Source organism: Oncorhynchus keta, chromosome 26 (assembly GCF_023373465.1).
Source record: "Oncorhynchus keta strain PuntledgeMale-10-30-2019 chromosome 26, Oket_V2, whole genome shotgun sequence".
NCBI lineage: Eukaryota > Metazoa > Chordata > Actinopteri > Salmoniformes > Salmonidae > Oncorhynchus > Oncorhynchus keta.
This window is the reverse complement of record NC_068446.1, coordinates 30,444,213-30,467,650: the sequence shown is the minus strand read 5'-3', so window position 1 is coordinate 30,467,650 and position 23,438 is coordinate 30,444,213. Positions and strand designations below refer to the sequence as shown.

Below are 23,438 nucleotides of genomic sequence, written 5' to 3'. Positions count from 1 at the left end.
GTGTGTGTGTGTGTGCGTGCGTGCGTGCGTGTGTGTGTATGTGCGGATGCGTGTGTGTGGGTGTGCGTGTGTGCGTATGCGTGTGTGTGTGTGCGTATGCGTGTGTGTGTGCGTGCGTGTGTGCGTATGCGTGTGTGTGTGTGTGCGTTCACGTGTGTAATTTTGAGGAACAATTAAACTATTAGATGACATTCCTAATCCTTTTTCGTTTATAAAGCATTGACAATAGAAAAACCAGTGAAGTGCAGAGGACTAGTACTAGGATGATTTCTTACTGGAAATTGTGTGGCCAGGATTTATTACATTCCAAGTAAACTGATTCAACTAAACCCTGGCTATTTGACATGAATGAATAAGAATAAAAATTGACTTTGACATTAATATTTTGGGTCTGACCTCTAAAATGATTTACTTGAATGGGAGTACTAATCATTTTTATTATTGTTTGGAGAACGAGTAATTTAATCCGTTAAATGAGTTGATGAGATAGGTAATTAAATTTGATTTTATTATCACATAATAGCAGAGACGATGCTTGTCATATTTGAGGAAGTGAGTATTCACTAACAAGAATGTAGCCTTGATTGTATAATATTTCCACAGAAATGGCCATGCTCCAAATAAAATCTATACATTTACATTGATTAATTTAAGAGGAAATGTTTTACCTTTAGTAATATTCCTTCACTAATTAGTTTGAGGTAAAATGCTTATGCGACTTCCGTAAGATAAAACAACAAAGGCATAAAGTTAACAGGGGTATTTCAGCACGGAAGGCATAAAGTTAACAGGGGTATTTCAGCACGGAAGGCATAAAGTTAACAGGGGTATTTCAGCACGGAAGGCATAAAGTTAACAGGGGTATTTCAGCACGGAAGGCATAAAGTTAACAGGGGTATTTCAGCACGGAAGGCATAAAGTTAACAGGGGTATTTCAGCACGGAAGGCATAAAGTTAACAGGGGTATTTCAGCACGGAAGGCATAAACCCACAGTACTAAGAATAAACGCAAAAAATACTTGTTATTGAAAGCTTTTGCATAGAACATTTTCAGGAACTTGTTTTAATTGACAGTAACTTTGTAAAATGTCATGATAAATGTGCCAAATTGATGAAGATAATAAATTAAAGAGATCAAACCTGTATATTGTAAACTACAGCTGTTGATGTCACGACTTTTGTCAATGTACAATTCAAGACTCATCAGTGAATCATCTTTCTGACACACAGAGAAATTCTGCTCATATATTCCATACGCATTCCACCATTCAGGGCCTGACTTCAATTATAACCCAACAGTTTGTTGAGAACCAGAATCCTTATGTAATGCAGTGCAATAACGTTTTATTCTTTGCACACAAATACTGTCTAGTGTGTGAGGTTGAGAAATACTCCTATTATACAGACAAGCACACACACACAAACAAACACCTCTCACAGAATTATAGCCATATGTAGGTGTGGGGCATACTAGAGTCCTCTCTAGCTATTGACCTCTGACCTTTGATCACCAACCATAGGTGAGAGAGACATTTGGCATAGCATGAGCTGAATGATTACTGGCTAGTTATTTCACTTCATTAACAGAGACACATTGGAAGGGACATATTCTAGGTGTGGCTCATCACTTACACCAGATACAGTTTGACATCAGAAATCACAAATGTGATTAGCATTTGACCAGCCTTATCGCACCTGTGGATAATGTCAAACGTGATTTTGGGTTGATAATGTTGTACACCCATCAAGACATTGTCCATAATGCAGTATGTCTATAATTATATTTTTACTTTCAGAAATGTAAACGCGTCATATTCATCGTAACCTATTTGGAATGGCAGAAATGAGTGAACATCATGGCATAATAATGCCAGGTGGCTGCAGGTAGCTTAGCGGTTAAGAGCGTTTGGCCAGTAACTGAAAGGTTGTTTGTGTGAATCCCTGAGCTGACTAGGTGAAAAATCTGCCGATGTGCCCTTGAGCTAGGCACTTAACCCTTAATTGCTCCTGTAATTCGCTCTGGGTAAGAGTGTCTGTTAAAATGTGTCAGAAGTGGCATTTAAAAGATTACCTGTGATGTTTATATTTCTCAATATCACATAGACATTCACCTGCTAAGCAGGGAAAGCCTTTATCTCAGAGCTTTCATTTGGTCACAAGTCAACTGATTCTGCCATATCCTTTCCTGCTCAACGCGTTTGGGCTGTCAGGACCATGGACAGCAACGGGTGGAAATATCAACTAACATGGTGCATATTTGAACTTATTATAGCCTTATTTGATCATTAATCACAATTGTGTGATTGTAAAGATTTTTTTTAAATCTTGGTGTCTGGACAGCATTTGGTTTTACACTAAATCCATGGAAGTATGCTATGTAGGCTAAATGATCCTCTGTAATACTGTAACATCAATAATCCTTAGTTATTGGTGGCTACAGTTTCCATGAAGAAGTTTGATGATGATGATGAAGATGATGATGATGGACCATGCCCTACACTGCATTAGAAAACAAACATTGAATCTTAAAGCTGCAGTATGTACATTTTTGCACGACAAGACCAAATTCACATAGAGGGGCGGCAGGGTAGCCTAGTGGTTAGAGTGTTGGACTAGTAACTGGAAGGTTGCAAGTTCAAACCCCCGAGCTGACAAGGTACAAATCTGCCGTTTTGCCCCTGAACAGGCAGTTAACCCACCATCATTGTAAAATAAGAATTTGTTCTTAACTTACTTGCCTAGTTAAATAAAGGTCAAATAAAAATAGGAATGTGTTATAGATCTGTCATTGTCATCAAAAGCAAGTCTAAGAAGCAGTAGATCTGTTCTATTTGGACTATTTCTATGCTCCCCTTACGTTTTGTTTTTGTGTCTTACACGTTCAGTTTTGTATGCCATCTTCAAACAGCTGAAAATACAATACTTTTGGTTATGCAAAATATATTTCACAGCGATGTAGATGGTACAATGATTTTTTAGATTATACTTACTTGTTTTGTCACATAAACTGAAATGGTGAAGGTGAACTATTAGAATTTCAGCGACAAGAAATGTTGGAGAGTTTCTGCATAGCGCATCTTCAAAGGGATAGTTTGGGATTTTGGCAATGCAGTTTGAAGGAAGTTTCTAACACGCATTAACGCAATGACTGCTACTGTAGCACGCTAGCTGTTCCTGTAGACTTCCAGCCATTGTGCTAACGCTAGCAAAACTACCTCTCACTTCCTTCATATTCAATGCAAATACATAAAAAAAATTGTATCCACGAGTTCATCCGCCAATGGGGATAAAGGGCATCGTTGACTAAATCCCAAACTATCCGTTTAACATTGTCTTTTTGTTGGTGACTTATTTACATCCACCTCCATAAACCCAACATGGCAACACACCATAGCAGCAGCAACACTGCTGGCTGCGCGCAGTAAACGTTTGTCATCTCTTGACAGTCCTTGCGCCCCTATTTTGTGCATTTTGGCACCGAATTTATTTGGTCTTGGGCTTAGCTTCTACTTGAGCAGCACATGGCGGGATGTTACAGAAAGCATATGGATAAATAAAGGATGATGCCTGTACCTACAATTTGGGAGAGTCAAGGGGAGGCTCTTTTAAAATGTATCCCTTTTAAGCGCCTCTGCCCCAGTTCTGAGAGAGCGTTATGAAAATACAAATACATTGGACACAGTTATATGAAATATTATCACGTTTGAAGTCTGTAAACACTCAAGTCGTGTGGATGTGTATGCGTGAAAGCAATAATATAAGCTAAGAATCAGCGCGAGATCACTACAACTATGAAATCTCCATATGTGCATGCCCATGGCCACATTAGAATATTTGGGAACATGAGACCACGATGATTAAAAGTAGCCTAGGTTATCATGCATGTTTGACGAAAATTAGTATGCAATAATTATTCCTACAATTCTCTACAATCATTAAGAGAGCTAAATATTGAGTTAGACACACAAAAAAACGGTGCGTAATGCAAGAGTCACCAGCCATTCGACTGGCAATTGAAGGCTACGTAATATTGTAATTAAACGAAATACAGCTAATTGTATTAGGCCTTGCTATATGCCATTGGATGGGGAGGGGGGGGGGCACACGTTACCTTTGTGCATGCCGGTGTATCGGTCCTTTAGAACTGTCAGTTCGTGGATTTTCCCGAACTGTTCAAACAGAGGTTTCAGGTCTTTTTCCTCTAAGTTCCGCGGTATCTGCCCGATAAACAGCTTTATGGCATCTTGGTCTTTCATATTGCCGCTCTCCGGATGAATGGAAATGGATTCTGACCCGTTCATGGGTTTAGGAAATGTGATCTGGGAGTACTGGTGCTGGTGAGGGATAAGTAGTAGTGGTTGTTCGGTAGGTGGTGCCCCAGGTCCAGTGAAAACCAGGCTGGTGTGAGCGGGATGGGGCTGATGTGATTGCTGCTGCCTTCTTGTTTCAGTCTGAGTGAATCTGGCCATTCTGAGCTGGGAGCACACTGGATAATAATGACAACACAAACACGCACTGAGAGAGAGCAAGCACTCAGCTGGAAACCAGGCTCACCTTCTATCTAACACAATACTATTCTGTTAGCAGCACTAACGATGACATCACTTTTTTATGATAATGAGTTAACCTTCAAAATAAACACCCGCATTTCAAAACATTGCAAAACTCATTCAAAATATATAACATTTTGATCAATTTTTATTGTTCTTATAACCAAATACAAGAAGGAATTTATGGGAAAAATGTAATATGTTTTTAAAAACATTTTTTTAAGACCGCTATTGAAAAATACTATGTTCAGACTGGTATGTTAACAATACTGGGCTTGTAGTAAAAAAAAAAGCTATTATTTGTGCAGATGTAAAGTGTTGTTGGGAGTACTCAGTAGAGTCTGCAGAATCTATATAGGGTGTCATTTCATTGGGCACTGAATAATACGGAGGGTTGCGGCATTTTACTACATTAAATTACAATGATCTTTTGAAGTTATATCTGAAGCAACAAATTGTGTTAATGTGCCCTGTGTCTTTTGCGAGTCAGCAATTACAGTCTGTCTTGTGACAGCAGAGAGGTTATGCCAAATGTTTCTAGAACAGCCAACAAATGGTGGGGTTTTAAGCATGTGATAGTGAACTTAAACTCACATTGGACAGTTATAGCCATACAGTAGATATCCAACACATAGTCAGTAGTAGTAATTGCATTACATTAAATATTAAGATGCTGGATTTTTTAAGCCAGCATGAAAGAGAATTAAAGGATATACTACTTCCAATTCAGAAACATCAGGCATTCCAGTATCTGCTAATGCATGATGTTGAGATGGAAGTGACACTAAACTATACAAATGGGTGCCTCCATTTTAGCAAACAGTCAGAAGGTATTAGTCGTGGTGTTTATGTGTGCTGTTCTCTAAAGCAGTCTTATCAGAGCAATGTAAATACGCTTTGTCACAATGGCATGCGACAGTATCTTTTACATGAGTTAACGGAGGGGAAATTGATTAATTGAAAGAAGTTAAAGAAGTTTGAAGAATACTGCTCTGCTCTTTTAATGCATTTTAAACTGTAGAAGTGTCATTTAAAAATAGTACACGCAAAAAAACAGTCACAACGTCAACAGTGAAGAGTCGACTCCGGAATGCTGGCATTGGGGTGGCAGGTAGCCTGCAGGTGTTTGGAGCGTTGGACTAGTAACCGAAAGGTTGCAAGATCAAGTACCTGAGTTGACAACAAAACCTGTCTTTCTGCCCCTGAACAAAGCAGTTAGCCCACTGTTCCTAGGCCATCATTGAAAATAAGAATTTGTTCTTATTAACTGTCTTGCCTAGTTAAATAAAGGAGAAAAAATTGTAGGCAGAGTTGCAAAGAAAAATACATATCTCAGACTGGCCAATAAAAATAAAATATTAAGATGGGCAAAAGAACACAGACACTAGACAGGGAACTCTGCCTGGAAGGCCAGCATCCAGGAGTCACCTCTTCACTGTTGACATTGGGACTGGTGTTTCGCGGGTACTATTTAATGAAGCTGCCAGTTGAGTACTTGTGAGGTGTCTGTTTCTCAAACTAGACACTCTAATGTGCTTGTCCTCACGGTCAGTTTTGCATCGGGTCCTCCCACTCCTCTTTCTATTCTGGTTGTTCTGTGAAGGGAGTAGTACACAGTGTTGTACTAGATCTTCAGTTTCTAGGCAATTTCTCGCATGGAACAAGAATAGCAAGAATAGACTGATGGGTTTCAGAAGAAAACTCTTTGTTTCTGACCATTTTGAGCCTGTAATCGAACCCACAAATTCTTATGCTCCAGATACTCAACTTGTCTAAAGAAGGCCAGTTTAATTGCTTCTTTAATCAGGACAACAGTTTTCAGCTGCGCTAGCATAATTGCAAAAGGCTTTTTCTAATGATCAATTAGCCTTTTAAAATGATAAACTTGGATTAGCTAACACAATGTGCCACTGGAACACAGGAGTAATGGTTGCTGATAATGGGCCTCTATACGCCTATGTAGATATTCCATTAAATATCAGCCGTTTCCAGCTGCAATAGTCATTTACAACATTAACAATGTCTACACTGTATTTCTGATCAATTTGATGTTATTTTAATGGACAAAAAGTAGCCTTTCTTTCATAAACAAGGACATTTCTAAGTGACCCCAAACTTTTGAACAGTAGTGCATTTTGATTTGTTTAACACTTTTTTTGGTTACTACATGATTCCATATGTGATATTTCATAGTTTTGAGGTCTTCAATATTATTCTACAATGTAGAAAATAGTCCAAATAAAGAAAACCCTTGAATGAATAGGTGTGTGCAAACTTTTGACTGGCACTGTGTATGTATATATATATATATATATAGCATTTATAGGCCTAAAGTGTATTGCATTGGGACCACTGGAATGGGTGGAGTTAGAAAGTGCTGCTGGGTATGTAGACCTCAGTCCCCCAGGAAATAACACCATATATAAATTCTACAGACCCTACTGAGTATTCCCAACACCACTTCTACATCGGCACAGAGTCGTTTTTTTTGTCTATAAGCCAATATGTAATTTATAGGCCTATACCAGACTTTTATATTGCAGTTATTGGAGTAAGAAGTCCCCAGCACTCTATATTGAACCCCTTGCACAGCCCAATTTAAGTTTTGTAGACTCTATTGAGTCATTTGAATTACATATTATTTCATTTGTCTTTAAAGTATATTTCTTTACAAAAACCAACACAATACATATGCACATACCAGTAATTTGTGTAAGCTCTCTAAAGAAATGCTGATATAAATAATACAATATTAAAATAAAAGTACATCAAATTATCACTTTTTTTAAAGGTGGTTGCAATACTTTGAAAAACAGTTGCTTTACTAGTCACGCCAAAACAATTGATATTCCCAAAGATTAGCATGTATTTTTAGGGGGGACTCTTATTTTGAAAAACAAAGATCCTCGATCGTGCTGCCAGCGTAATATCCTGCTGCCAGGAGAACGGTAATACGACACACACTCGGATCACACACATAGTACAAGAGAGAGGGTGGCTGATAGGGGGAGAACGACGACGCGAAAGCGAGAGGCATATTCACTGCTCTTGAGCGACACCCACAGATATCGGTATGATACTGCACCATCGGAGTGCAAATTCTTTGCATTGCACAACCTGCTTGGAGAAGTTTGGGGCCACCTCCTTCCTTTGCTGAACTACCCAATTCTTTCAGAAAACAGGCCACTATGCTTCTCTATCTCAAGTCCCTCACAGCCAGGCATGCCTTTGATGGCCTCTCAGTAGTTTCATCCCACACCAATACTGACACCAATACAATATGGTACTGTCCTTTAAATTAATATTTTTTAACTTTGCTTACACTTTGTTTCCGATAGGCTACATACTAGTTTAAATCTCCTGGACAAGACCTGCAACATCTTTCAATGCAAATAAATATGTGACATTACCCTCAAAGTTCAAACTTCCCACTTTATGTCCATGCTATCATTCCTTTATTTTGTCCCCATTGCCTGCGAATTGTCTTAATGGTATTGCATTGTTAGTTGCAGTGTTCTTGATCTCTCCTATGGAATATAAGAGGCGGCTTCAGTTAACTACAGTGTCAAACAGCATGTAACAATGAACATTACACTGTCTACCAGTGGCTGGTGGGAGGAGCTATAGGAGGACAGGCTCGTTTCCATATGTTTGATACGTTCCATTAATTCCATTCCAGCCATTACAATGATCCTGTCCTCCGATAGATCCTCCCACCAGCTTCCACTACTGTCTACAGTCTGGTAATTAGTGTGATATATTTCTGAACCACCAAAGCAGCTCTTCCCCATTAAAAGCCATGATCAGATCATAATCCACACATCTGATTACTCAACAGATAATGGGAGAAAATGAGCAAAGTAATAATGGAGAAAAGTTGTTTAGTCTGTGTGTTACTTCAAATGTATTCATATAGCCCTTCGTACATCAGCTGATATTACTGATATTACGTTACTTCAAGAAACGTATGCATTTCCAAAGATGAATGGATAGTGCAGGCAACCATATTATAATTTAACAAAAAACTTCCCCCGACTAACTTCATATAGGCTTCATTAACTTGTCCTCTATATTTACAAATGCTGTCAAGAACGCTTACACAGAAAATACATCTGTTCTTTGCAACTGAAGCCATGGCTTATAAAGCCAACTAATAAATAAAACAATACAGAATTACAATTACAGAACAACAGCTATTTTGTAAAGTGAGGTATGTAAAACAAAGGGCTTTAATTGAACATATCTGCAGGATGTTAAAGCCATTTAACAGTGGATTAAATAAAGTGATATACTGTCAGTGATAACAGGCTCTCTTGTGTAGAAGGGAATCGATCTGGGCTGTCTTGGCTGCTCACTGGGCACCGTGGGGGGTCTAGATCTTCAGGATCACAGTGTCAATGTCTCAGATGATCTTCAGCTGGTTCCACTGCTCCAGGTTTAACGCCACACCTGAGGGAGACACAGACCAGTGAAGGGGAGTGAGTTTAAAATGCATATTTTGCAGGACGTTGAAAAGGTATCTTTTCCAGACGTTGATAAATATGTATTTTTCAGATGTTGAAATCAGGTTCATTTTTCATTCTGAATGAAAGTTCAAAATAAGTAATTTATATACGTCTATGTTTGGGCTAAATCAAGGCTGGTCCAGACAGGACAACATCTGAACCAAACATACACTTGTATGATTGGTTCAGATTTGGTCCAGACCAGACCAAAAACCAATGTCCGTGGATGTGGAAATCATGGCCGGTCTGGAACTGCACCAAAGGGCATCGGCATCGGTCTATGCTTACTGAGGTGTAGCCTACAGTGTTGCCTGAAAGGCATTTTATGAATGCCCATCTATGTGGTAAGGCTACCGTTTGTAAAACACCAAACAACAACGTCTGGACAGGACCCACAAAAAAGATGTCCAAAAGACTTCGGCTCGTGCTTACCGGGGTGTAGCATACCTTGTCGGTGCAATGGAAGTTTATGAATGCCCATCCATTTGGTCGGCCCACCATTTGTAAAACAGGATTTTGCAATCAATCAATCTGGCTATTTAAGCTCTGAATATCAGCTACCCAACTTTATCAGGAGTTATCGCAAGCCTATTTGCAATGTGTTTACACAGCGGGAAAGGCAGAAGTATTCACTGATCATGACAATGGGGTGAAACTCCTGGACGACAGTTGTGATGGTCCATTCCATATTGTCCATTAAACTTTGACCTGTACTGTTTTTAGGATATGTTGTTTGTTAACATGGCAGCTTATTTTTCAGTTGATTGAGCCCCATTTAGGTTAAGATATTTGATCGGAGAAACCTACATGATGTAAACAGTGTCCGTCTCATTACATTGTCATACATTTAATCTCCAGCCTGTTGTAGGTTTAAGAAAAGGCCACATGCTCTTTCTACCATATCCTATATCTGCTCCATGATTTATGGCATTAGATTTTTGGATGGAACATTGGTGGAGCGCATTGGTGGAGCGCTGCAGAGATGTGCTCTCCAACAGCACTCTGGAGAAGCGCACTGAGAATGGACAAGCAAAATATTTTGCACCCCTGTCTTAGACAGAGTGGGCACTACTGATCAAAGGGCGGCATCAGTGATCACCTAAAAAGCTCATATGCCACACGTTAAGAGAAATTGTCATTGTTTTTGGACAGAATTATGTGAGGTTTTATGTGTTGTTGTTGGAGGTGCATCTGGGTCAGATTAGCTAATACAATGCCGCCCTCATCCATTTTCCGCCATAGGCAGTCACCTAATTCTGCCTAATGAGCGGGCCGGCCGTGGTGTCGGGGTCCACATTGACATGGAAGCCCAATACAATAACCGCAGGGCGGGGTTCATACTCTTATTCTTATTCTTTTTCTGAGATGTTTGATATGTTTGAATAGCATGCCACACAGCTCCCTGAAACAAGATTGAAGTTTTTTAATTCATTTCTGTATTTTTACCCACCACTTTTATTTTAGTTTTATTCAAGTGGACATGTATTGAATTCCAAGGCATCTATCCAGCCGCCAACCATCATATACTCTATGTAGCTTATTGGATAAGAAGCCTATGTTGTCACACTGCTACTGCCCCAGCCTTAAACTACAAGGATGTCGAGTGGCTATTTTGAGAGAGTGGAGGTCGTTGAGGCAGGGGAACCAAGAGTGAGAACTTCCTGTACATGCGTTTTTTATTGACAATTTCCATTAGCGTTTTGCGAGTCTGGAGGCCCGAGACAACAAATCAATAGTGTGAACTAAAATGTTACATACAATTCACAGTAGCATTAATGCTGCTTCTTGTTAACCACTGAATCGGCACAGGGAGGCAGCCAAGCTTGATCTCCACAGCCTGGTCTGTAGTGACTGAGGCCCAGGAAGAGCCATGACAGTCAGCTGAGGGAGCAACTTAGCATTCTGCACTGCTCATTAATTAATTAATTGACACACACACACTCACTGAATGATTCTTAAATGCTCTGGCTGGCATGGCAAACTTCACCAACCGTAAATCTGACAAATAAGCATAGAGTGTTTGAGATAATTCACCACTGCACTCTAGTTCTGCATTGCAAAGCACGCTCACTCAACTGGAAGGTTTTGTTCAAGAAAATGAGTGTGATGGGATGGCATATTGCACCAAAGCCCTTTATGGACCGCTAGCTTAAATCTCTCAGATGTAAAGTCCCCTGTTTAGGGGACCTGCGTGGTTCTGGTACCAATTTTTACCATCATTTTCTCTTATAAATCAATCTGTGGAAACCATAGATCGAATTGGCTTGTATTGAGCGATAGCCCTGGTTCCACGGACACGGAAGTATATTCTGACCACCTGTGATATGTAGGATGTGAAATCTGAAACCACTTGAAGCTGGGACCATTTAATTCGCTCTTCCGACTGTCCATCAACTCCTGGCTGAACCCTACATCACAGCAACTGACAAAGCACATGCCTGCAATCCTTACATTGTAGTGCAACAGGGGATTATGGTTAGCACACTCAGAGATCGATTTATAGCCATTAATCTAAAATAATTAATAGATTTTAAACAAAAAACACTTTGTTTGTCAAATATGGACAATATTAATTTATGCTGAAAGTTGATTTCCTAGCGAGTTCAGGAAGCCACGCGAGAGCCCTGTGTGATGTTCACAGTGGTGGGGGAGATGTTTTGATCAAGAGAGACCTTTAGAAAATATGCATATTTTCTCTAACACTAAACTGACAAATATGTACTTTACAGTTATAAGGAAGGTGAAATGTTATGGGTAATCTATTTTATAGTTATAAGGAAGGTGAACTCTTATAGTTATGTCAATGGTGGGTGTAGCTGGTGCATGGAAGTCAGGCGCAGGAGAGCAGAGATGAGTGGACAAAGCACTTTACTTAGGCTATCATAATACAGAACGCAACTGCGTCACAAAACAAATGCCCAAGAAACAAGTGAGGCAGCACAAAGTACAAAACCCAAGTACAAAGTATCGGCTGCCGCAAAGCACGGGCATAAAACAAAACCCGGTGCAAACCAGCCGGAAGCGTGCCAACCTTGACAAAAATAAACAATACCCCACACAGACATGGAGGGAACAGAGGGATACATACACAGTAATAATGAGGAGATGTAAACCAGGTGTGCAGGAAATCAAGACAAAACCAATGGAAAATGAAAAGTGGATCGGTGATGGCTAGAAGACCGGTAACGTCGACCGTCAAACGCCGCACGAACAAGGAGAGGAACCTACTTCGGGGGAAGTATTGACAAGTTAGAGATTTAAAAATGTGTAATACTATATTTAGAAAGCATATAAGTCATTTCAAGCCTTATTCATACAGTTTTGGTGAATAGGAAATAGGTCATTGTCATGCCCTGACCATAGAGATCAGAGCCCTTTGGGTTCTCTATGGTGCAGTAGGTCAGAGCGTGACTAGGGGGTGTTCTAATCTTGAATTTCTATGTTGGTGTGAGTATGGTTCCCAATTGGAGGCAGCTGATGATCGTTGCCTCTAATTGGGGATCATACTTAAGTGTGGTCCTTTTCCCACCTGCGTTTATGGGATATTGTGTTTATATTTTTGTTCAGTTTAAGAGACTTAATGGCGTGGATGTGAAAAGAGCACTCTGTCTGTACCGGTTGCCCATGTCAGTGGTGTAAACTCTCTGATATCGTTCTGGACCTTGCCTTTGGAAGAGACACCCTAACGAACCTCATCTTTCCTGTCTGCAGACGAGAGAGAGTGTTACATAGAACATGCTCAAGTGCAGAAATGTCTGCTGGTTTTAGACGTATAGTGATGTGGCTGTTTGCAAATCAGTGACTTTATTTGCTCTGCTCTCCCTCATCCTCCCACTGGCTCCTTTTATTGGGGGGTTGCGTTGGAGCTGTTCTCCCCTTCTTCTGGGCTGAGCCATCTGACGCTGGGAGCCTCTTACTCTTTACCTCAGGGACAGGCTTACAGGAGATAAATGTATTTTCAAGAGCATCTTTATTATAATTCACATCACGTAAGCGTTCATTAACAAAGCGTTCTCCCCACCTGTTTCAATGGGCACATTCCATTACCTCAGAAACCTAAAAATGGATGAAGCAACTGCATATTGCCCCTTTAAAGAGGATGCTATAAATATTGAAATACCATGGTCAGTATCAATCCACAGTTCATGTATTCTGAGTCCAAATCAATTGAAATGAAGGGTTTTTGTTAGTGGAATTTAATGAGACACTACATGGCAAATATATGTGTGTGATTATTTAGCATTCAGAGATGCAGGGAATAGAGATGTGATGGCATACCTTTTTGTACTCCTTGTCACTACTGCTACCTGACTCCTGGGGTTTGAGAATTAACTTAAATTGACGTTAAAATCAATCAATTTGCATGTGTTTCAGATGAACAGTCAGGAGTAAACTAAATCAGCCATCGTATCTGGATCAGCAAAGTAGATGTAGGCCATCAAACTTGGAATTAAGTTGTATGCGGAAGTGCACACAACTGCCTCTCAATCTCTTTCTTTGGGAAATGGAATGAGAGCAGTGTATCATTAGCAAACCAAATGCAGGCTGGAATGTTGACTGGCACTACCCATTCAATGCATTATTACAATGAATATCCTCGTGTAGTTTAATCATTACATTTGCATTTCTCCGTCAATTCAATTTTCATGAAGTTAAAATGTATGTTAAAGGTTGCACTGATGCCAGTTAGCATATTGGTCTAGGTAGCCCAGTCATTTAATATCTAGCCGAAGAGCATTTCAATCATAGTGGGAGGAAAGGCCACAAGCTGTATACACAGCTGTATCTAGAGAATATCACTCTAAAGTTAATGAATAACATAATTGCATAAAGCAGCAAATTCTACTTTATTCTAATGATCAATTAACAAACTGATTGAGAGGGGACCACAAACACCTGAGCTGAGGAGGCACGGGCCCTTTTCAAACAGATAGGCCTGTTTAAAACATTTATCTTTCTCCTTGCATCCTTGAGATAACCTATGTGGGGAAACTATTGAACACTAGCCTGTACTGAGCCCATCCTGTCATACTAAGTCAGTTGGTTATTTCTTAAAGTAGGCTAAAGTAAAAAAGAAATGCCTCTACTTTGGTAATGTTTATCTCGAAATTGATGCACCTATGCTTTCCCGCCACTAGAGAGAAATAGAACTCTGCTCTAATTTTACAGGCTACTGATATCCTAAACTCTCCCGGACAGACTACTAAACATAAATGGTATCTGACCAAATTACTCAACATTTTTGTTCTAGGTTAATGGAGATTAGCCTACTGCATATCCCAAAATGATGTGGCCACAATCTCACAATTCTCAGACAAAAATACATGTTTCCTCCCTACAAAAATGTTGCTGACAATGAATACAAATATTGTCAGCATGGTATTTGCTAGCCCATTCATAGACGATAATGTTAATTATAAACTGGGTGGTTCGAGCCCTAAATGCTGATTGGCTGTGGTACAGCCGTGGTACATCAGACAGTATACCACGCGTATGACAACATTTTCATTTTTACTGCTGTAATTACATTGGTAATCAGTTTATAGTAGCAATAAGGCACCTCTGGGGTTTGTGGTATATGGCCAATATACCACCGCGTTGAGTTGTGCATAAGAACAACCCTTAGCCAAAGTATATTGGCCATATACCGCACTCCTTCGTGCCTTATTGCTTAAACATACAGTATACCATCTATTCACGAACCTGACAGAGGCAGATGCACCCACACTCCACTCCCAAATCTTGTCTAAACGTCAATACTTTGTCTAAATGTCAATAGGCTATGCCACGCTTGCTATACGGTTTTGGAAACATTTGGAACTAAACTTTCACATCAGCGAGAAAGGTTAAAAAAAAGGTTAAATTACTACACGCATCTATCGGGTTAGGGTTTCCACTCTATAATATTTCCGTCTTACAGCGCTTGTTCACGGAAGACAGAAGCGACCACCTGTTCTAATTAATTATTGAAACATCTCCAAACACCTGTCTGTAACAAAAGAAGGATGCCATAATAGTGTTGTAGCTGAAAAATAGCTGGCTCCAACTGTGTGAAAACCAGTTAAAACAGTCTACAGTAAGCGTGTATTTTGCATTTCTGAAATTATTTTGATGTAATGTGGAAGTAAAGGGTTTTATATTTCCAAAACCATTTCAAAAGCAAGGATTATTAACGTTTCTAAACGTTAAAACAGAGTGTTGGGATTGAGGTTCACATGGAGCCTGTGGTTGTTCATACCTTCAGCTGAGAATCCTAGAGGGGGAAGCTGTGGGCCTAGCTATTTGCCTGAATATTTTTAGTCACGACTCTGTAGTTTGGCCATGATTAACTCAGCCTAGGCAGGCCATGGAAGAACTGGGACATTTTCAGCTTCCAGGAATTGTGTACATGGGGCCGTGCAATATCATGCTGAAACATGAGGTGAAGGCACGACAGTGGGCCTCAGGATCTTGTCTCGGTATCTCTGTGCAAAATACACTTGTGTTTGTTGTCCGTAGCTTATGCCTGCCCATACCATAAACCACCGCCACCATGGGGCATTCTGTTCAAAATGTTGACATCAGAAAACTGCTCGCCCACAAGACACCATAGACGTGGTCTGCGGTTATGAGGCAATTCTCTAAAACGTCTTTGGAGGCGGCTTATGGTAGAGAAATGAACATTCAATTATCTGGCAACAGCTCTGGAGGACATTCATGCAGCCAGCATACTAATTGCACACTCCTTCAAAATCTGTGTTTGGAGTTGTCTTTTATTGTTCTCACGACTTCTGCCGAAGTCGAAGCCTCTCCTTGTTCGGGCGGTGCTCGGCGGTCGACGTCACCGGTCTTCTAGCCATCATTGATCGATTTTTCATTTTCCATTGGTTTTGTCTTGTCTTCCTACACACCTGGTTTCAATCCCATTCATTACCTGTTGTGTATTTAACCCTCTGTTTCCCCTCATGTCTTTGTCATAGATTGTTTGTTATTTCAGTGTTGTATTGTTTTTGTATTGGTGTGCGACGGGTCCTCGTACCCACTTTGTTTATTGTTACATTTAGTGTTTGGAGTATGTTTAGTTTATTGTTATTAAATAACTCCATTACACTCAGTTTGATTCTCCTGCGCCTGACTTCCCTGCCACCTATACACACACGACTCTGACAATTATACCCAGCACAAGGTGCACCTGTGTAATGTTCATGCTGTTTAATCAGCTTCTTGACATGCCACAACTGTCATGTGGATGGATTATTTTGGCAAAGGAAAAATGCTCACCAACAAGGATGTAAACAAATTTGTACACAACATTTTAGAGAAATAATGCATATGTAAAATGTCTGGAATCTTTTATTTCAGCTCATGAAAGATGTGACCAACATTTTACATGTTGCGTTTATATTTTTGTTCATTTTTGTTCATAAATTAGCAGAGGCACATAGAGAAACCTCCTATGGACACACTCAAATGGATTGCAACCGGTCCATTATTGCATTGCCTTGACACAAACCTACACATTACAAAGACAGTAGTTGGATAGTGAAGAATATAGGCCTAATAATGCCCAGTTGCACTTAAGCACTTAAGAAGGTATTTCAGGGAGAGTAAAATGTGATTTGGGTGTTTGACAACAAGTTTGACAACCACTGCAGTAGGTTACCTAATATGGTGTTTCTTCATGAGTTGTTAAAGATGTATCTATTACAGTACTCTGCTCTTGGCATGTTGCTTCTGGGAAATGTCACTCATTGTCTGCATTTAAATAAGCAGCCCAATTCTGATATTTTCCACTAATTGGTCTTTTGACCAATCAGATCAGCTCTGAAAAAGATCTAATGTGAATAGATCTGATTTGATTGGTCAAAAGACCAATTGATGACACTTCCTTTTTTAAGGGGTCCTTGTTACTGTCACACTCTGACCATGGTTTGCGTTGTTTGTTTCTATGTTTTGTTTGGTCAAGGTGTGATATGAGTGGGCATTCTATGTTGCATGTCTAGTTAGTCTGTTTCTATGTGTTTGGCCTGATATGGTTCTCAATCAGTGGCAGGTGTTTGTCGTTGTCTCTGATTGGGAACCATATTTAGGTAGCCTGTTTTGTATTGTGGTTCGTGGGTTATTGTCTATGTCTAGTTGCCTGTGTCTGCACTAGTATTATATAGCGTTGCGTTTGTTGTTTTGTTAAGTGTTCTTCGTCTTCATTAAAAACGATGTATTCATCTTACATCTCTCCTCCGTACGACAGTTACAGGTTAATTCCATGTTTAAATACACCATAACGAGCATTTTAGTTAACTGTAACAACATGGTTACATTGTAATAAGAACACATAACTTGTAGTAATTGCGGTCTGTAATTACAGAAGTGTAGCAAGAAATTATTGTTAGCATGCTTGTTACAAATAGGCAGGTTTCCACTAAATTCAGCAACTTAGTGCTACACTTCTTCTCTGCTGCATCCGATTCATTAGCAACTGTGACAAAGGTTGGGATTCCTTGTGGATGCACTGGGTATCAGAGATTATAGCGTATGCTCAATAGGCAATTACTTAGCCATTCATTTGCACTGTTCAAAATATATCTTGTCATCATTGTTGCTAGCACTTGCCCCCAAAATAAAGCATACCATAATTACTATTTGTTGCACATGATTTAGCTAGTTAAAATGAAGTGTATCTTGAGGGGTACTTCCCTGTAACTAATGTGTACTTATACATGGGTTGCACCTCGGTCACTCCGTTGCGTTGTTGCCATTGTCATCAATGTTCTACAGACACCGCAGCCGTATTGATGCTCCAAAGAAGAATGGGGCTAATGACTTTAAACCGGGGATAATGTCTGTTTCATCTAAATTACACTATAGGGATTTAGGAATATGACGACATTGCTAAATTCTTTACATATTTAGTGGGAAACCACTTTGCCATTATCATCATGTTGTGAAATGTACTTTAGACAGACGGCAATGTTGTAATTAGTTAGCAAAGTTAGTCAAAGTTAGCTAGCAATGACAACATTAGCTAGCTAAAATCTGGAGGTCTCCCCTCAATTTTAGCTAGCTAACTAACGCTACACTGTAACTAAAGTCAATCTGGCGACATCAAAATTCAGACAAAACGTTTTACTACTAATTATTTGTCTCCAGAACTCTATGTTGGAGATCCAGAAACCTGCCGGGCGTTTCTCTTCATTTCCCTCGGATCGCTAGAAGATATCGTACCTGTTAACATTCATGTCTGGGAAAGCACTCTCCTGGGAGCAACAATCCACCGTTTGCCTCAGCCTGAGGAGTTTGTGGTGGAGGTAAGAAAAGTGTTCGATTCTCCGTTGTCCAGGAGAGAGACTGCTCGGAAGCCACTTCAACTGCGACAAGACCCCTATAGTGTGGCAGACTACGCTGTGTTTTTTTTGCACTTCTGCCACTAAGAGTGCCTGGAACCCGGAATCCCTGTTCGACAAGAGCTCGCAGCTCGTCTTTAAAACTTTTTAAAGCTAAGTCTACAAAGCTTCCACTGAATCTGTTTGTAAAATATTCTAGTTTTGAGAGCAGAAAACTGAATTGAGATCAAATGTTAAATCGATGAGAAAATTGGCAGAATGTCAGCCCAGTTCCATCTTACTCCAATTATCTCCCACTGCAGGCAACTGAGCTTCCTCTCCCTAACATAATTCACAGTGAGAGGAAACTGCAACCAGATGCTTCACATTTATACCTCCTGTTACACATCTGGGCCATTGTTCTATCTGTGCTAATACTAATAAGTTAGTTAGTGTTTAGCTACATTGAAAATGAACTAATGTTACTCATAGTGTGTGTTGACACACTTGAGCGAGCTAGCTCAAGGTATCATGCTTGGTGTGCTCCATTTGTATCACTTTCAATTGGGGACTTTTATTATAAAGGCAAACCATAAATTACACTATTGTGGTTAATCATTATTGTGGCTAGCTTTACACATATGTGAGCCCAACTAGCTAGCTAGTTATCTAGCGAGTAGCAATCATCGTATAGCTATTTGCCAGCTTTAGGTTAGGTAATTTAGCCAGCTATCAAGTCATGGTTAGGAAACAAGCTAGCTAGTGTTCTAGCTAATCCAAACAAAACTCAACAGATTGCATGGAAAATCTATATGCTATCTATCACAGATGAAGCATCCAGTTGGCGCTTTCACTCAATGCCAAATATGGTGATGAGAGGAAGCCCAGTGGAGGCAGGGGGAGAAGATAGAGCAAGATGGATTTTGGCTGACATTCTGATAAAGATTAAACATTTGGTCTCCATACAGTTTTCTGTTTCAAAAACTAGAATCTGTAACAGAGTGGACTGCGTTTTGTAGACTTTACCCTTTGCCAAAAAAAGAAAATGGTATTGTTTAGAAGGAGTGCAAGGATGAATTGAGTTATTGCACATGTGCAGTGGTATAAAAAGTACTCAATTGTCATACTTGAGTAAAAGTAAATATACCTTAACAGAAAATGACTCAAGTAAATGTGAAAGTCACCCGGTAAAATACTACTTAAGTAAAAGTCTAAAGGTATTTGGTTTTAAATATACTTAAGGATCAAAAGTAAATGGAATTGCTAAAATGTACTTAAGTATAAAGAATTTAAAAAGTATAAATCATTTCAAATTCCTTCTATTAAGCAAACCAGACTACAAAATATTTTTGTTTGTTTTTATTGACGGATAGACAGGGCATGCTCCAACAATCCAACACATAATTTACAAACAAAGAATTTGTGTTTAGTGAGTCCGCCAGATCAGAGGCCGTAGGGATGACCAGGGATGTTCTCTTGATAAGTGTGTGAATTGGACAATTGTCCTGTCAAAATGTATGTTCTGCCCACTATCATTAATTTTCTCCTGTTGTGGAAACTCTTACACTCAAAATCAATCTTAACTGAATCATTGTTTATTTTCAGCTCGCTGGAGAGGTTCCAACAAACCATAGTGAACCATAGTGAACTGTCAGGAGCTCTAACGGGGCAGTCCTGTTAGTTCTCTTATATCCTGCAGACAAGTCATATTTGCATGATTTAGCTTATTCATAATGAATTAATCATCAACGTTTGCTTCATGCATGTGACAGACCAATACCTCACAAGGCTTCTTCTCTCTAAGCTGAGACCTTGAAACTGAGATATCCCTTTCTATAAACAAGCTTATGGGCGTACTGCCAAATTGCAGATACTGAGGATGCGTTCAATCAGTCACTTGTATGAACACAGAAATTGGTTTATAGAAAAGCACAAACATAGAACATACTCCCATTGGAAATGACAGGCTCTGGTCTATATTGAGTTAGTTTGATAATTGTTTTGCTTCTATGGTAACCAGCTAGCTAACTTAGTTGGTAGGCATAACAAAAACGGCAGCTACGGTTTGCTAGCTAGCTAGTTATGGTTGCTAGCTAGCTACAGTAAGCCAGAGCCATATGACCTCCAACAATAGGCTAGGTAGCTGGCAAATGGTAGGTAGATTGCTAACTACCTATGCTGAATTGTCCAGCAGAATAAATGTATCCCACAAAAAACACTCTCTCTCTCCTGTCTTGATGTTTTTGTCTCATCTACAAACACTTTGTTTCTTTCTCTCGTCTGGATTTTGCACACTGACCTTGCTCTCGACCCCGTTCTTTGTGCATTGTCACATGAAGTTACGGTCAACACAAGGTGACACATTTGTGGTCGTCAATATTTTGAGCATGTTCCTGCAGATGAGAAGACATTATGCCTTAATTCCTTGATATGATGCTTGACATGATGCATTAAAATAAATAATTGCACCATTGCATCCCATCGAAAAGTGAGAATGTCCTTCAACAGTGAAACCATTACAAGATTACATGATGGAATAAGAGAGTTTGTTTTGCATTTATAGTGCATTTCTAAACCATTATTCAGCCAAGCCCCCCCATTGAGACCAGGTGAGTAACTAACACAGGTGAAATCAATTAACAAAAATGAAAGACAGGGCTACGTTCAAGAACACAAAGAAACAGGGCTACGTTCAAGAACACAATGAAACTGAACACAAGGTTGACTAAAAAAATAAATACAGAGCCTTACAGACATAGTACACAATTGATGACGTTGTACACAAAAAATGGTGACCACTTTTGGTTCATTAGCACCACTTTCAGAACTAGTGGCTGAAATTCTACAAAAGTCAAGTAAACATTTTGGTGTTTGTACATGACTTTCCTATTTAGATTTTTTTCAGCTTTTACTTTAATTCCACTACAGTTCTAAATTAAATAATGTACTTTTTCCCTGGCACCCAGAAGTACATGTTACATTTCGAATGTCCAATTCACTACTTAGTATATCAAGAGAACATCCCTGTGTAACGTCGTTCTTCGTTTGTCGAAAGAGAGTTGGACCGAAATGCAGCGTGGTGGTTACTCATGTCTTTAATGAAGAAAAACAAAAGCGATACATGAAATAACTATTAGAAACAAAAACAACAAACGGAATGTGAAACCTAAATACAGCCTATCTGGTGAACACCAAACTGAGACAGGAACAATCACCCACGAAATACGAAGCGAAACGCAGGCTACCTAAATACGGTTCCCAATCAGAGACAACGAGAATCACCTGACTCTGATTGAGAACCGCCTCAGGCAGCCAAGCATATACAACACCCCTAATCAGCCGCGATCCCAAATACTACAAACCCCAATACGAAAATACAATAACATAAACCCATGTCACACCCTGGCCTGACCAAATAATATAACGAAAACACAAAATACAATGACCAAGGCGTGACACCCTGGTCATCCCTACAGCCCCTGAGTGTTGGAGTGTGCCCCTGGCTATCCATAAACAAAAAAAACTAGAAAATCCTGCCGTCTGGTTTGGTTAATATAAGGAATGTGAAATGATTTATATATATATATTTATATATATACTTTGATACTTAATAACAGATGATATTGCCACTCCTATTTGCCACATCTTCAATTTAAGCCTACTAGAAAGTGTGTGCCCTCAGGCCTGGAGGGAAGCAAAAGTCATTCCACTACCCAAGAATAGTAAAACCCCCTTTACTGGCTCAAATAGCTGACCAATCAGCCTGTTACCAACCCTTAGTAAACTTCTGATTTTTTTTTTGACCAGATACAATGCTATTTCACAGTAAACAAATTGACAACAGACTTTCAGCAAGCTTATAGGGAAGGACACAAATTACTGATGATTAGCTAAGAGAAAATGATGACGCAATCTTAATTAGGGAGGAGGCCAGAGAACTGGCAGTGTGGTGCCAAGACAACAACCTCTCCATCAATGTGATCAAGACAAAGGAGCTGATTGTGGACAACAGGACAGGAAGAACAGGCCCTATTAACATCAACGGAACTGTAGTGGAGTGGGTCGAGAGTTTCAAGTTCCTTGTTGTCCACATCACCAACGAACTACCATACCATGGTCCAAAAACACCAAGACAGTGGTAGAGGAGGGAACAACAAAACCGTTTGCCCCTCATGAGACTGAAAAAATCTGGCATCGGTCCCCAGATTCTCAAAAAGTTTTACAGCTGCACCATTGAGAGAATCCTAACCGGTTGCATCACCACCTGGTATGGCAACTGCTCAGCATCTGACTGTGAGTCGCAGACCTGCCATCCAGGACCTATATAATAGGCGGTGTCAGAGGAAAGCCCATAAAATTGTCAGAAACTCCAGTCACCCAAGTCATAGACTGTTTTCTTTGCTACCGCAAGGCAATCGTTACCGGAGCGTCAAGTCTAGGACCAAAAGTCTCCTTAACAAGTTCTACTCCTAGCCATTAGACTGCTGAACAATTAATAAAATGGCCACCGGACTTTTACACTGACTCCCACCCCCCCTCCATTTGTTTTGTACACTGCTTCTACTCGCTGTTTATTATCTGTGCTTAGTCACTTCACTCCTACCTACATGTACAAATTACCTTAACTAACCTGTAGCCCCGCACACTGACTCGGTACCGGTACCCCCTGTATATAGCCTCGTTATTGTTATGTTATTGTGTAACTTTTTATTTGATTTTTTTACTTTAGTTAATTTGGTAAATACTTTCTTAACTCTTCTTGAACTGCACTGTTGGTAAAGGGCTTGTAAGTAAGCATTTCATGGTAAGGTCTACTGAAGGGGCCGACGCTGGAGATGAAAAGCAGGTACGGGGAGTTGAACAGTTTATGTGGAACAGACATTTAACAAGACAGGAACAGCGTCAGCACACGGGTACCACAACGACATACGAACATTAATGCAGCAGTGTTGAACAGAGCTGGAGAAATGACAAATATAGGGGAGGTAATTAAACAGGTGATTGAGTCCAGGTGAGTCCAATAATCGCGGATGAACATGACAGGGGGAAGGCAGGTGTGCATACTGGTAGTGGTAGGAGTGCGT

The 23,438-nt window shown here is 39.9% G+C and overlaps 1 protein-coding gene across 12 annotated transcripts in view; it reads right to left on the bottom strand.

Annotated features, from left to right (window-relative positions):
* LOC118359241 (CUGBP Elav-like family member 5) overlaps positions 1 to 4,532 on the bottom strand; it is a 418,411-nt gene extending 413,879 nt beyond the window's left edge. For all 12 annotated transcript variants that reach the window (XM_035737648.2, XM_035737651.2, XM_035737649.2 and 9 more), the window contains exon 1: positions 4,112 to 4,532. In XM_035737648.2, the coding sequence (XP_035593541.2) occupies positions 4,112 to 4,469 (358 nt within the window). In that variant the 5' untranslated portion in view covers positions 4,470 to 4,532. The remainder of the gene's footprint in view (positions 1 to 4,111) is intronic.
* Positions 4,533 to 23,438: the final 18,906 nt, after the last annotated feature.